The sequence below is a fragment of the Periplaneta americana genome, chromosome 8 (genome assembly GCF_040183065.1).
Source record: "Periplaneta americana isolate PAMFEO1 chromosome 8, P.americana_PAMFEO1_priV1, whole genome shotgun sequence".
Taxonomy (NCBI): Eukaryota; Metazoa; Arthropoda; class Insecta; order Blattodea; family Blattidae; genus Periplaneta; species Periplaneta americana.
Genome location: NC_091124.1, coordinates 17740300 through 17753952, shown reverse-complemented (window position 1 = coordinate 17753952; position 13653 = coordinate 17740300). Strand labels below are relative to the sequence as shown.

Sequence of the window (13653 nt, the reverse complement as noted above, 5' to 3'; positions counted from 1 at the left end):
TCGAAATATAAAAAATATTTAATATGCATATATGCAGAAATATTATGTAGGCCCTAATTTAAAACTTCAGAATTTTGAGCCTTTTAGGCTTCCACCGTATATAGTCCATACTACAGAACGTCCATATGTTAAAACGTCCTTAAGTTCAAAATGTCCATAACGCCAAACGTACATACAGTACTTAAGAAAAGTTTAAGACCATGAGCAAATTTCATATAATTATTTCCTGGTCCTATATTTTTGTTTCTATTTCCCTCATGAATATTTTATCAATTATTTGGACTGTGAGACATCTATCGACGCAAAGAAAGTAAAATTATGACATTTAGTTTTCGAGTTATGATTTTAATGAAATATTTTGTTACTGTAAAAAATGCTACATTTATAATTACGGAATAATTTATTCATGCTAAACCAACATGTTTATTGTAGTGATGATTTTTTTCAAGCAATTTGAGAAGTGTGAGAACACATTGGTACCAGAAAGAAAAATTTTAAAAATTTTATTTTCGTTTTATAATTTTTTGCATATTTTTCCAAAATAAGGAAAATAATAGTAGAAATAACGTTAAGTAAAGGCATTCATAGCTTCACTGTGGAATAAGCTAACGTAACCGGACCTACGCCAATCGAAAGTACGTGATTTCGTAGTGAAGCTATGAATGCCTTTACTTAACGTTATTTCTACTATTATTATTATTTTCCTTATTTTGGAAAAATATGCAAAAAATTATAAAACGAAAATAAAATTTTTTAAATTTTTCTTTCTGGTGCCAATGTGCCAGGACTACTTTCGATTGGCGTAGGTCCGGTTACGTTAGCTTATTCCACAGTGAAGCTATGAATGCCTTTACTTAACGTTATTTCTACTATTATTTTCCTTATTTTGGAAAAATATGCAAAAAATTATAAAACGAAAATAAAATTTTTTAAATTTTTCTTTCTGGTGCCAGTGTGTTCTCACACTTCTCAAATTGCTTGAAAAAAATCATCACTACAATAAACATGTTGGTTTAGCATGAATAAATTATTCCGTAATTATAAATGTAACATTTTTTACAGTAACAAAATATTTCATTAAAATCATAACTCGAAAACTAAATGTCATAATTTTACTTTCTTTGCGTCGATAGATATCTCACAGTCCAAATAATTGACAAAATATTCATGAGGGAAATAGAAACAAAAATATAGGACCAGAAAATAATTATATGAAATTTGCTCATGGTCTTAAACTTTTTTTAAGTACTGTAATGTCCAAGTTCAAACAAAAATTCTGCTTGAATAGAACAAAGTAAATTTTATTTCATAACTCGTACAAATAAGTTATTAATCTTCGGGAACCGGAGCCCCACTTTTAAGATGGTAACCAGTACTTTTAAGACATATGATAATTTCTCCATTTTCTTTGTACCTGTTGTAGTTTCTCACAATCTGGAGAATTTGTCTTTGATTCGTCAAATACGTTTTATTCACCGGCTCTTTAATTTGTGTATGGCACCCTCTTGCTTGCAATATTTGTGTCCAAATTTCATTTTCTTCGCGCTTTAGGCACTGTACAAACCGCCAAATGGATGGATGATGTTCAGCCATCAAACGTTGAAGATGATTGTGCCAGTCTTCTACCGCGTTGTTCGTGCGCTGCATGTCTTGCAGGCTTGGGAGATACATGTACCAAATATCTGCACGAAAGTGAATTGGTACACGTCTTCGTCTCTCTCCGTACCTCTGGCGTAATTTACTTCTAAATGTGTGACTGTATCATCAATACGCTCATCCATTTCTTCACTCACCTCTGCAAAGACTTCTTGTATATCACCGAGCGCGAGATGAAAGGGAGCGCCATTAATGCGGTGACATCTTTACTATGGACATTTTGACTCTGGACATCAGAGTAAAGTGGACATTATAGAACTATGACATTTTGACTCTGGACGATTTAACATGGACATTTTCAACGTGGACATTATTTCATGGACATTTTGACGTATGGACATTATAATCCTGGACTTTATGTCTGGTAACCGCCTTTTAGTGTTATTTGCCGTAAGTTTTTGCTTTTCTCTTGGCTACATGCATAGGAATAAAACATGTAATGACATAAAATCCGGACTGTTCATAATCTTAATACTATGAGTTTAATTGACTTTAATAAGACATCCGAAACACCACAAATATCTGTTTCCTAATGTACTTAACTATCAGTTCTGTTTATTCTGAATTTGAACTACACTAAAATAGTGAAACAGCTGGACTTTCGGGTGTCTAAAATTAAGTACTAATTGAAGGGTTCAGAACCATAGTGGGCCAAGCGCCATATATTAAAAACGTAGAAAGCAAGGGTTAAAATTAAGTTCTGACCATAATTTAATGGAAACATATAGCAAGTAATATTAAGTATCCACTTTAAAACTAAATGATACGTCAATCTTCATTAAACTATGGCATCCACTTAACTTTAATGTTTGTTTTCTTAGTTTTTAATAACTGGCACTTGGCCCACTATGGCTCTGAACCCTTCAATTATGATATGTGAATTTGTATGTGTTTATTTTAAGAATAGAGAAACGTATATATGTAGAAATTGTATTTAAGTGCATCATTATTGATTTCTGTAACCAGTTAACACATTTTCACTTTTCAGAAAAGAATTGTTTAACAATTAAACTTGTTTCGTAAGGTAAACGCTAGTGTTCCCGTAGCTCTATATCTGAATTAAATAAAATCTTGAAATTGGGGACTCATTTTAGGTTTCGGGGGGCTGAATTGAAGTTTGAATATTATGCAAATCTAGTCTTTCAGGTAAAGCTCCCTGTAAAGCAGATTTGAATAATTTCAAGCGAAAAATTGTTCTGGGGCCGGGTATCGATCCCGGGACCTCTGGTTGAACGTACCAGCGCTCTTACCAACTGAGCTACCCGGGAACTCCACCCGACACCGTCTCAACTTGGAACAATTTTTCCCTTGAAATTATTCAAATCTGTTTTACAGGGAGCTTTACCTGAAAGACTAGATTTGCATAATATATACGTCACTGTGTACGTTAACAGAAAACCACAATTACAAGTCACACAGAGATTGTGTGCACTCGATGTGGGTCTCTGGCGTTTCGTCAGCCCACGCGAGTTGTGTGGATATAAAAGAGAAAAGTTGAGACGGTGTCGGGTGGAGTTCCCGGGTAGTTCAGTTGGTAAGAGCGCTGGTACGTTCAACCAGAGATCCCGGGTTCGATACCCGGCCCCGGAAAAATTTCTCCCTTGAAATTATTCAGTTTGAATATTGTTTTCAAAATAGATATGACAATTTTAAAGATAAATACGTATGTAAGAAATATATTTAACTGTACCATTAATAATTTTTGTTATTTTTGTATTAATATGTATTTTTAAATTCCAGCTAAATGTGTAAGAAGTTTTTCGCATCGAAATCGTTATGACGACGGTATTGCGTTTAAAGCGAGGTTTTGAAAGACGTCTCAGATGATATTATACAATTTTTGTCATAGATTTGTCACTAGTTGTCCAATCTATCGCTATAAATTTGTGATTTGAAATGTTTGACATTCATTGTTTGATTTTATAGCGATATGTTTTTGTGTTTGTTTTGTCTTTTTTTAACGACTATGTTGCTAGATGGCCCTGCTATCGTTCGAGTAAACCTCTTTGTAAGAAGCATTGCAACAATTAGTGACATCAAGATGGTAAGTCAGTTCTTAACCGGTCTCGCTAGCTCGGTCGATCTAGCTCTTGCTCATGACTGATTGGCTGTCTGAGGAAGGTGATAAAATGCTCTAATGGCCGGAAACGCAATTGTATTCTTGAGTTTTTGTCTTATTGCCCCCGCCCAAAGTTCACAAATGTGTACACTTTTTGTTTGTTTCACACGGTTGCCTCTCCATCACACCTTGGAATCGCCCCATTTTGGCCATGCGAATCCCGTTTGTAACGTCCCATAAATTCGATTTAGGCGTAGTGGCAGATTGGCACATTTTGGGGGATTTTTAACTGTGTTCATATTTTGCTGAAAATAGAAACGCCAATGTAAAGTCATTATCTTGGTTCTCTGACAAATTAATTAAAAACTGGCAGAATATTTCTCAATTGAGAGAAAAAATTTTTGGTTTTTATGAAGTCAAAGTATATTGAGATGAATCTTTCATCGATATAATTAAACAATGTTTCATTCACTCCTAAAATCAGTTTAAGTTTTACTTTGTAGTCAAAAGATAGCACTGTATCTCTTTGCTTTATACTCAACATATGACATGATTTACAACACAAATTTCGTTTTGTTACATAAAGTTAGGCGCTTACCGAAAAAAAGTCGTTCGGTGCGTTCGAACTTTTATTATAGCATATCTTTTACTTGTCGCATAGTGTTGCAATTTACCGCTAGAGCGCATTATTTCATTGTAGTGTTCTGAACTGAACCTGGAAATAAAATAAATAGTTCTTTAACTTAAGGGGTTAGGTACAGCTTACAACAGTGAAATTTTGGAAATATTCAACATTTCCCTTCCCACCATTTTTGTATCTTGTACAATAATAAAATTTAGTATGTGTAAAACACTGTCCTTGTGCTATATTAAAAAATACTTTTTTTTTTTACGATTTAAAAAATTATTTTTTTTTTTTTTTTCAAAATTCAGTTCACTTGTGCAGTGATGAAGTATTTCCCACATAATTCAAAAACTATCCAACATTCTGTGATGGAACGTTTTTTGTGTATTTATGCACGTCATATCTACAATGGGATGCAATATCACTTCTCTGCCTTTGATAGATTGTCTGATAAAAAAATTAATTCATTTAAAGAATGGTCACATATCAGTATTTTCTTCTAGCACAAAATAAAAAAAATTGTTTATTAAGTAATGTAGTTGAAAGAGCATGATATTGTAAAGACGAGTTTCAGCAATAAAATAAGAGAGAGAGAGAACATGAAAAAGTTAACACATTTATGAGTTATGTGGGAAACGCTTCATCATTGCACAGTGAACTGCCAACATTTTGAATTTAAAAAATATATATATAAATAATTTTTTTAAATCGTAAAAATATTATTTTCATATAGTAGGACAGTATTTTACACATACCAATTTTCATTACTGTACAAGATACAGTAATGGAGGAAAAAAATGATGAATATTTCCAAAAATTTTGCTGCTGTAAGCTGTACCTAACCCCTTAAATAAACTGTGAAGAACATACCGGATCAATTTAGTATTTTCCCATTCTCATCCCATGTGCTCTTTCTCCGTATCACATTGCTATAATTCTAATGTCATAAATTATAAAGCTCTTCATACTGTTGGACTTAATAAAATAAGCTTCATGTCATTCATTTCATTTTACCTTCAATATCACCCGCGATTGGAGGCCTTGCATTCGATATATTTACCATGACACTCTTTATTTCGATCTTGGACCGATCGAAAATCCGTTTAGAATTCTCTGGCCAGAAATCTGATCGGAATCCGGTCATGCGGACGGAGGGATACGGCCAAGTGGGCGAAGCTCCATTTAAAATAATGCAAATAATAAAAATCCGAACGCGCCGTACGGATCCATTCCGGTAAGTGAGCGTCTACCTTTAGGAAGCAATTGTAAAATTTTACATGTCCGGAGTAAATAATCACTGATGAAAAAACAAGCAACAAATATTTCTGTTAATATAATTTACGACGTTATCTCAATGCATTAGCTTACTGCCCAAATAAGACTGAACCTCCTTACTGCAATGTGCCACACTGCTGCACGTACAGATTTCAATGTATTGATGTCCCTGTTCGCATGGCGAATATGTTAGCTCTCAGATGTATATAAACCATATAGCGGATGCATTTCAGCCAACACTCGCACAGTTTTGTTACCATTTAGTTCTTTGGATATATTTTTGGGTGTTTTGCTATTTTAATTTTGATAGACTCCTGCAGAGGGCTGTGCGGAAGAACCGTTATGCATGGGAGCATGAACAACAATACGATTCTTGCTTACATTTCAACGTGATCCCTTAAGATCCAACTGGGATATGAAATAATGGATTTAGAGAGAGAGAATGTGTTTTATTTTTATTTGTCTTGTTCTTGTTTTCAATTTTGTGGAGTAGATTATAGTTTAACATTTTCAAGCATACTGTTATTTTTCTTAGCGTTAGTTTTATTTAAGGAATATGCACTAAATTTATAACAATATTCTTGTAAAATTCAGTAATATTGCAGAATTAACTTTAACCCTGAATTAATGGGTGCACAGAGTCATATAGATACCACGGAGAAACAAAAAGACAATGCAATCCTCTTCCTAATAACAGCTGGCCAAGGAACTTGCGAGTGCTGCACTCTTTCGGTAAAGAACGAAACTACTTCTTAGGATACCAAATGGAATCATCAGGCAATTCATATGAATCAGAGATTACAGAAATGTTAGTGATTCCAATGGACTCATTCGAGCGAAGAGAGTTAATTGTATACTAAATATTAATCTCTCATCTGAGTATAAATGTTTTAAATTTGTTTTAAATCTACAAAAAAATCAAAATGTTTCATATATAGTACTAATAGATCTTCAAAGATTTTAGTATTTTCAATTAATACATTTATTCATTTGCTTATTAGTTTTAATATATATATATATATATATATATATATATATATATATATATATATATATATATATATACACGTATTAGTGAAATGAAAATTCAAAGATTACTGAAGAAATATATTTTTTTTTCGTTGAAGATCATTAAATTTAATTCCACATTACACATTATAAAAGATAAGATTACAGCTAGTTTTGTGAATGTATAATTTACTAACAATACTTAACTGCTCTTTAACTAAAATTATTTTCGTCTTTTTTAAGTTAATTGTACATAAATGAAAAGCATCGTCACTATGTTGATCCCAAAGGATATTCACAACCGAGAGAGATTAGTAAATCAGTATTAGGTTCTAACTTTAAAATTTAAACTCTTATAAATACAAACCCCAAAATTGTTATTAATCGAATTGTCTTTTGAAATCTGTTTATATATAAAGGAAAACTTTTTCAAAGTAATCTTTTAAATAACACAATGCATCTATACTTCGTTCCATGATGTCTGACAGAAGAAGTAAACATTGCCGGCGGAGGAGAAAAGTATAATTTCTATTCAACCAACGACAGAATGATTCAGACCGCCGAACTTCAAGATAAGCGTGGAATGATACATCTGCCATTGGTTGAACATCAGTTGTACTTCTCTTCTCCTCCGCCGACAATGTTTACATCTTCTGTGAAACATTATGGAACGAAGTATAGTTTATAAGGAATAAAAGTATTAAGTTCCGATGTAGAATTGTGTTTTGCTTCTCATAGTATGTGGTTATCAATTTTAATAAAACCTCACCATTCATTATAACACCGTAAACATGAAAAATAATCGTTTTGAAGTTTTCGTGTTTTTTATACTAAGTAAATAGTATAGTCTGAAAATTAAAGTTTAACTATAATTAAACTAATTATAATTTATTTCGGTTCCTATTTTTATGCCCTAGAACTCCATAGCTACACTACTATTGCCATGGAGCAAAATGCCATTTCATAAAATACTGTATGAAGGAAATAAGGTGTTTACTTAATGAGTTAATGCATAAATGAGATTTTGCGTTGCAGGTTACGAAAATCACATAGAAATTAAAGTTCCGGAAAAGCTGTTCGTGTTTTATTTTGCATGAAGCATGACTTCAGGTCGTAAGTTTGATGTCATAGTTAAATTAAAAAAAGAAGATTTTGTTAGATTTTCTGAATAGGACAGGCAAAGAACTCTCTCTCTCTCTCTCTCTCTCTCTCTCTAAATTAACAGCTGTAATTGCAACTGAAAATTTAAAATGAAATGCTGGGTCGGTACATACGCGTTCGTATGCCAATTCATGTTATATAAATATATGTGCACGACATTTAAACTTTGTAAACATAAATGTATTTAAAACGTATGACCGTTGACATTTAAACAGGAAGTATTGAAGTGGAAAAGTTTGTCTGTAATTAAAAACAAGGTTGATCATGAATAGAGATTCGATAATTATAATATGTGTATAGTATGTTAAATATATTTCAGTCATTACGCCTAACATATTTAATAATTTTCAGTAGTTTAGTATGTAAAGAAATATTAATATACAAATCTATTCAGAAACTTACCTACAAACGCTAAGTTTTGTTTTATTTAACCGATAAAAAGTGTTTCATATTTAAATAGTAATATATGGAGATGTCACATATCATATTTTAGGCAATTTTTAAGTAATATTAATTACGATTTATATTTTATCTTCATTTTCACGAAATACTTACAATATTTAATATTATAAGTACTCACTCACAAACATGCAATTAAGATTATAAAATAATACATATGTCTTTGTTTTGGCAACAAATTGGCGATATTGCAGTAAAAAGAAATTGATTTAGTGGAGAATTTTTAAATCATAATTGAATTCTTGACAAAGACAGATACAACCACACACTCTGATAATTCTCTAAATAAATTTAATCAGAAATTTTTTAAAGTCCGTTTTGCAAAAAAATTATGTCACTCATATCTAGATTAATCACAGAAATTCTAACCGATTTTTCATATGAAAAGAGAGTGTTTACTTTATCGAGTACATAACAATGTCAAATTTTCATAATCGAAACTCTTCCTTTGTCAATTGTTTATCGTTGCCAGTATTCATCGACAGTACTGCTCTCTTTTGTTAATTTCATTAAAGAAAAGTCTTTTTAAAAAATGAATCTCACTCACACATTGAAGCGCATTTGCGGAACGTTGTTTTGAATTGAATTTAAATGCTTTAATTCCGAAAACACAATTGAGATTTGTGCGGCCTATTCAGAGCTGTCTTCCCTTGTATAGCTTTTGTTGAAAGCAAGTTTAAACGAATATTAAAACGGCCGTGAAATGTGCTTCATTTTGAATTATTGTTCGATCGGGTGTCGATAAAACAAGTTTCTACTTTCCACACAACGTAGAACAATTTTAATTCTGGTTCGCCAAAATTCCCTCGTAACGGAACGGAATTGAGAAGCTGTCTCCACGTCATCATCAGGATGTGTAGCCTATATGTGCAGGAGAAGGAAAGAGGACACTGCATATTGAAGGTAGGTGCTAATTACATTTTAAGCCACCCCTTATTTACCTACCGTTTGTAGGTGTGTCACTTGCTCTTTCCCTTTTCGTACACATATCCTTATGTTGCAGGCAGATTTACACTCTAAAATGTCACTATCATGTCCTCTTTTGGCTCATTGTTCTCCTGGAAATTTTAGATGTACTCGCCAGACTCATAATGTAAACATCAGTTTATAACCTGAAACTACACACAACAAATTGCCTAAGCTAAGTGATAATCTACCTCACTTCATAAAGAAGTAACTAATGTGTATTTGCGAAGAAGGAATAAAGGTTATTTTGTTTGTCAAACAGCTTATACAGAGTGTTAAAAAGTATTAAATATTTTAGGAGGACCTAGTATGCATCAAAACAAGAAAATAATGTCTAATAAACATGTGTCCTACAAATAATTTCTGAGATCTTAACACAATGTTCACAGAAGGTGCTCAATGTGACGTCCATTCATGGCAAAGCATTCCTCTCTCCTTCGGCGTAAGGAATTTTAAATTTGTTTTAATACGTTAATAAGAAAGTCCTGATAACGATCCCCAGTTAATCTCTGTGGTAGCAAGTATGGCCCTATTAATCTATCGCCAAGAACGCCTGCCCATAAGTTGATTGAGAATCAGTGCTGATGCCTTGTTTCTTCAACTGCATGGGGATTTTCATCATTCCACACATGCTGAATACCATCTCTGCTGAACCCCGCTCATATCCACAACTAGACTTTTGTTTTCAGTATTCTTTGCTGCGTATCATTATTCAATACCAGGGGTGTCAGCTACGGTATAATTATCTGGTAGTCTGCTGTATTGTAGTGCAGAGAAATTCATTGCCATAAACGAACGTCACATTGAGCACCTCCTATGAACAAGTGTTCAGATCTCAGAAAGTATGTGTTGTAGGACCCATGTTTATTAGACATTATTTTCTTGTTTTTATGCATACTATCATCTCCTAAAATATTGGATATTCTAACACCCTGTATAAGTACATGAATTAGTGATTTTCTTTATATCTTTAACCTTAAATTAATTTAATTCTAATTATATTAAGCCCAAATACTTATTTTCAATTAATAATCATACATTAATATTTTACGATATATTTGTTGTATATTCTAGTAATAATATTATCATAGTTTTACATTTACAAGTATACAATTTTGTCAATAGATTGAGACGGTGGGTGCAATAGCAGCTTACCTACTTAAGTCATTATTCCGGTGATGGGATTTTAATAATCTTCCATGTCTTCTCTATCGACTGTAGAAGTTGTATTCCATTTCGTTGAGCCCAAATTGCAGGAGAGTTCATTATGTGAAGTGCCGTGCTAAGTCGAGAGGTTCAAAATTCGCATATAAACACATCTTACACTCATGTGTTATACATCAGGATCTTCGGCAGCGTCATGTAATTACAAAACATATTTCCAGCCATAAAGTTTTTCAGGACATAATATACCAACAAAGGAGGAGCTTAATCTAAAAAATTATCCTGATCCTAGATAAAATTATCAAAGAAAAAAATGATGATATTCTTGAAACCAGAAAATGCATGTTCTTTTCAAGATATTTTGGATTCTTAACAAGTGCTGGATGAAAATCATCCTGAAAGTGAAATCATTGATCATGAATAAGACTATTTGGCACTATAGTAGAGAAGTTTTCATCTGTAGAATACTTTTAGAGTTGATTTTCTTAATTCAATAAAGTTCATGTAGGTTATGTTAATGAAATACCTAACACTTTTCTACTGGTTTTAATGCCTAGGTACTCTAATTTAAGAATTCTCAGATTTTCTATGCAATAACGACTTATTTTCCGTACTTTATTTACAAAATATTTATTTAAAAATGGCTTGTGTTTAAATTATAACTGATATTGGATTTTAATAATTTATACAGTCTAAAATATTATACAAAACAAATACGATTACATATACTAATGAAGTATGTACATTGTTCTAAAACATTGATATTGTTTTCTCAAAACATAGGTTTTCAACTTAAGCCGTTATTGCACCCAGCGTCTCAATTATAAAATATATGCAAGACAAAGAGAAATAAAGATAAGTTGCTCTGTGTGATGCAGCAGTCAATTTCATAATCGTCAATGTAGGCTTTATACATAGTGCTCAAAATGTATGGAATATAGTTCATAACTCCTTAAATTTTAATTTTACAACAACAGAAAGCTTTGAACAAAATCTGTTGAGATAAACCATAGAATAAGATATTAGTGTTCAGACGTACAGGGTGTGACAGTGGACTTTATTCTTTTAAATGACACCCTGTGTTAAAATTTACATATTCCGAATCTTCATTGAATTTTACGCATGAATGTGTAGAAATTTTACCCATTAACCCTTTTCATGTCTTTTAACTATTTATTACACTTGTTTCATGGACTTAAAACTTGAGACAAATAAGTATGTAAAATAGGCAATGAAATTAAACAATACACTAACATTAATCAACAATGAACAGTTCCCATTAGTTTTATGGCCTGCTCAACATGATTTTACATACTCTACTGGTACTTATTTGTCTTAAGTATGAAGTTCATGAAATAAGTTTAACAAATAGTTAAAAGATATGAAACGGGTGAATGAGTAAAATTTCTAGGCATTTAAACGTAAAATTTGACGGATATTCGGAGTATGTAAATTTTAATATAGTGTGCCATTTAAAAAAATAAAGTTTACTGTCACATCCTGTATAACTTTTTTCGAGCCTGATTTTATATTTTATGGTTTATCTCCAACAGCTTTTGTAGAAAGCTTGTTTTTTGTGAAATTAAAATTTAAGAAGTTATCAGTAATATTCCATCCTTTTTAACACTCTACATATTGGAATGTTATTATAAAATATATGCATTAGGAAATTAATGAAATGATTGCATATCAAAGTTAATCAATTTTAATTAATTTTATAATATATAAAAGAGATTAAATTTTCGATTTGTTTAAAATTGTAACTACTTGTACTATTGTTATTCTCCTTTATTCTAAAAATTGTTATAAATGTCTGCAAAATATTAATTGGTAACAATAGCAGCCAAAACAAATTAAAATAGAGCTTTTTCGTTTATCTTGAGGTGCAATTTGAATATTTTTCTTTTTAAAACGCGGTGTTTGTTAACATGTTGCGTTCCTTTTGAAAAGTAAAAGAATTTTAGTTTTTTGTACACAATTTTTAAGAAAACATTTTTTCGTGATCTCAACAAGACAGTTATAAAATAATTTGTTGTTAAAATTTTCAGGAGGTGTCTATATTATAGTGCAATATGTGACTAGTAATATACCAAGAATAGAAGTGTTTGGATATAATGCATTATTTAAAAGAAAAACAACATAATTTGGACTACAATCGTATATGCCTATTGCTTAGCTTATTATGTACAACTTTTAATAAGCCTAGTATAACATCACAGTTCGTTACATGTACCGATATCCATATTGTGTGCAGACAAAGTTAAATTCATCCCATATTGTACCCATTGAAATCATGTATAAATAATCATAGTATAACCAAGAATTTTGTCCTAAAGTTTCGTACTGAAATGGTCCATCTTCTGCATTGGACACGTATCTCGTATGGAGAAGATTTATCTGCGGTTACGCCCCTAACCCCTCCCGTGTCGAGTGACGTCAGAGATCGTGGGGAGTTGTGAAATATCACTCAAGTTTGATAATACACATAACACGGAACAATATTCCAGAGACACCCTCTGGTGAACAGTGTAGAAACTAACTGGAAATATTACTGAGCTCTTATAGATGATTAAACTTTGAGAATGTAAGAAATTCAAATGTTACAAAATTCTTACAAAAATGTGTAAAACATGCATGTGTGATGATTTCGTATTCAAAGATTTGTTCTAGTATTTTCATATTTTCATAAACATATAAATGTTTCTTAATGTGATAATGCAATTAAATTTGTGCAGAAATTTAATATAAAAGCTTAAAGCAATGTACAAATTATTCAAATTTATGAACTTACACAGAATGCAATGTTCATAATTCAAACTGAAACGTAAACATAATACGATCATGTAAGCAGGAATGAAAAAAAGAAAATTTGGGCATTCGTCATGATAGATTGCCAAGTTTAATGTTTGTGTAATAATACTTAATGACGTAATCGATTGTGTAGAGAAGTAATTTATGTATGCATTGTGGCCGAGGCAGTAAGTTTCATTTACATTCTTTTCCATGGAAGTTTTATACAATTTCTGCTATTGCAAGCAGATTTTGCAGTGTTGCTCGGTTCTTTACAGGTATTGTAAAGACTAAACTACACCCAAAAATTCGAAAATATTTCGGTTTATCATGTATTTATATACTATTATCGTTCTTCTGTTATCATGTCACCCCTGTTTTATGGTTGGCTGAATTATTGTTTTTAACTTCGTCTACACGATGGAATGGTCAATGTGTAATGGTGTATAGTTAGCATCGTTATATTTACGTAAACTTTGAATTATGAATG

At 31.7% G+C, this 13653-nt stretch overlaps 1 protein-coding gene across 5 annotated transcripts in view; it reads left to right on the top strand.

Annotated features, from left to right (window-relative positions):
• The window catches only part of GluClalpha (glycine receptor alpha 1), a 475474-nt gene that overhangs the window by 378630 nt on the left and 83191 nt on the right, over window positions 1-13653 (top strand). For 2 of the 5 annotated variants that reach the window (XM_069832490.1, XM_069832492.1), the window contains exon 5: window positions 3633-3700. The exons of 2 other annotated variants lie outside the window; for them this stretch is intronic. In XM_069832490.1, coding sequence (XP_069688591.1) covers window positions 3633-3700 — 68 coding nt within the window. Of the gene's footprint in view, window positions 1-3632; window positions 3701-13653 lie in introns of those variants that run through there. One more of the 5 variants, XM_069832493.1, reaches the window with a different exon arrangement.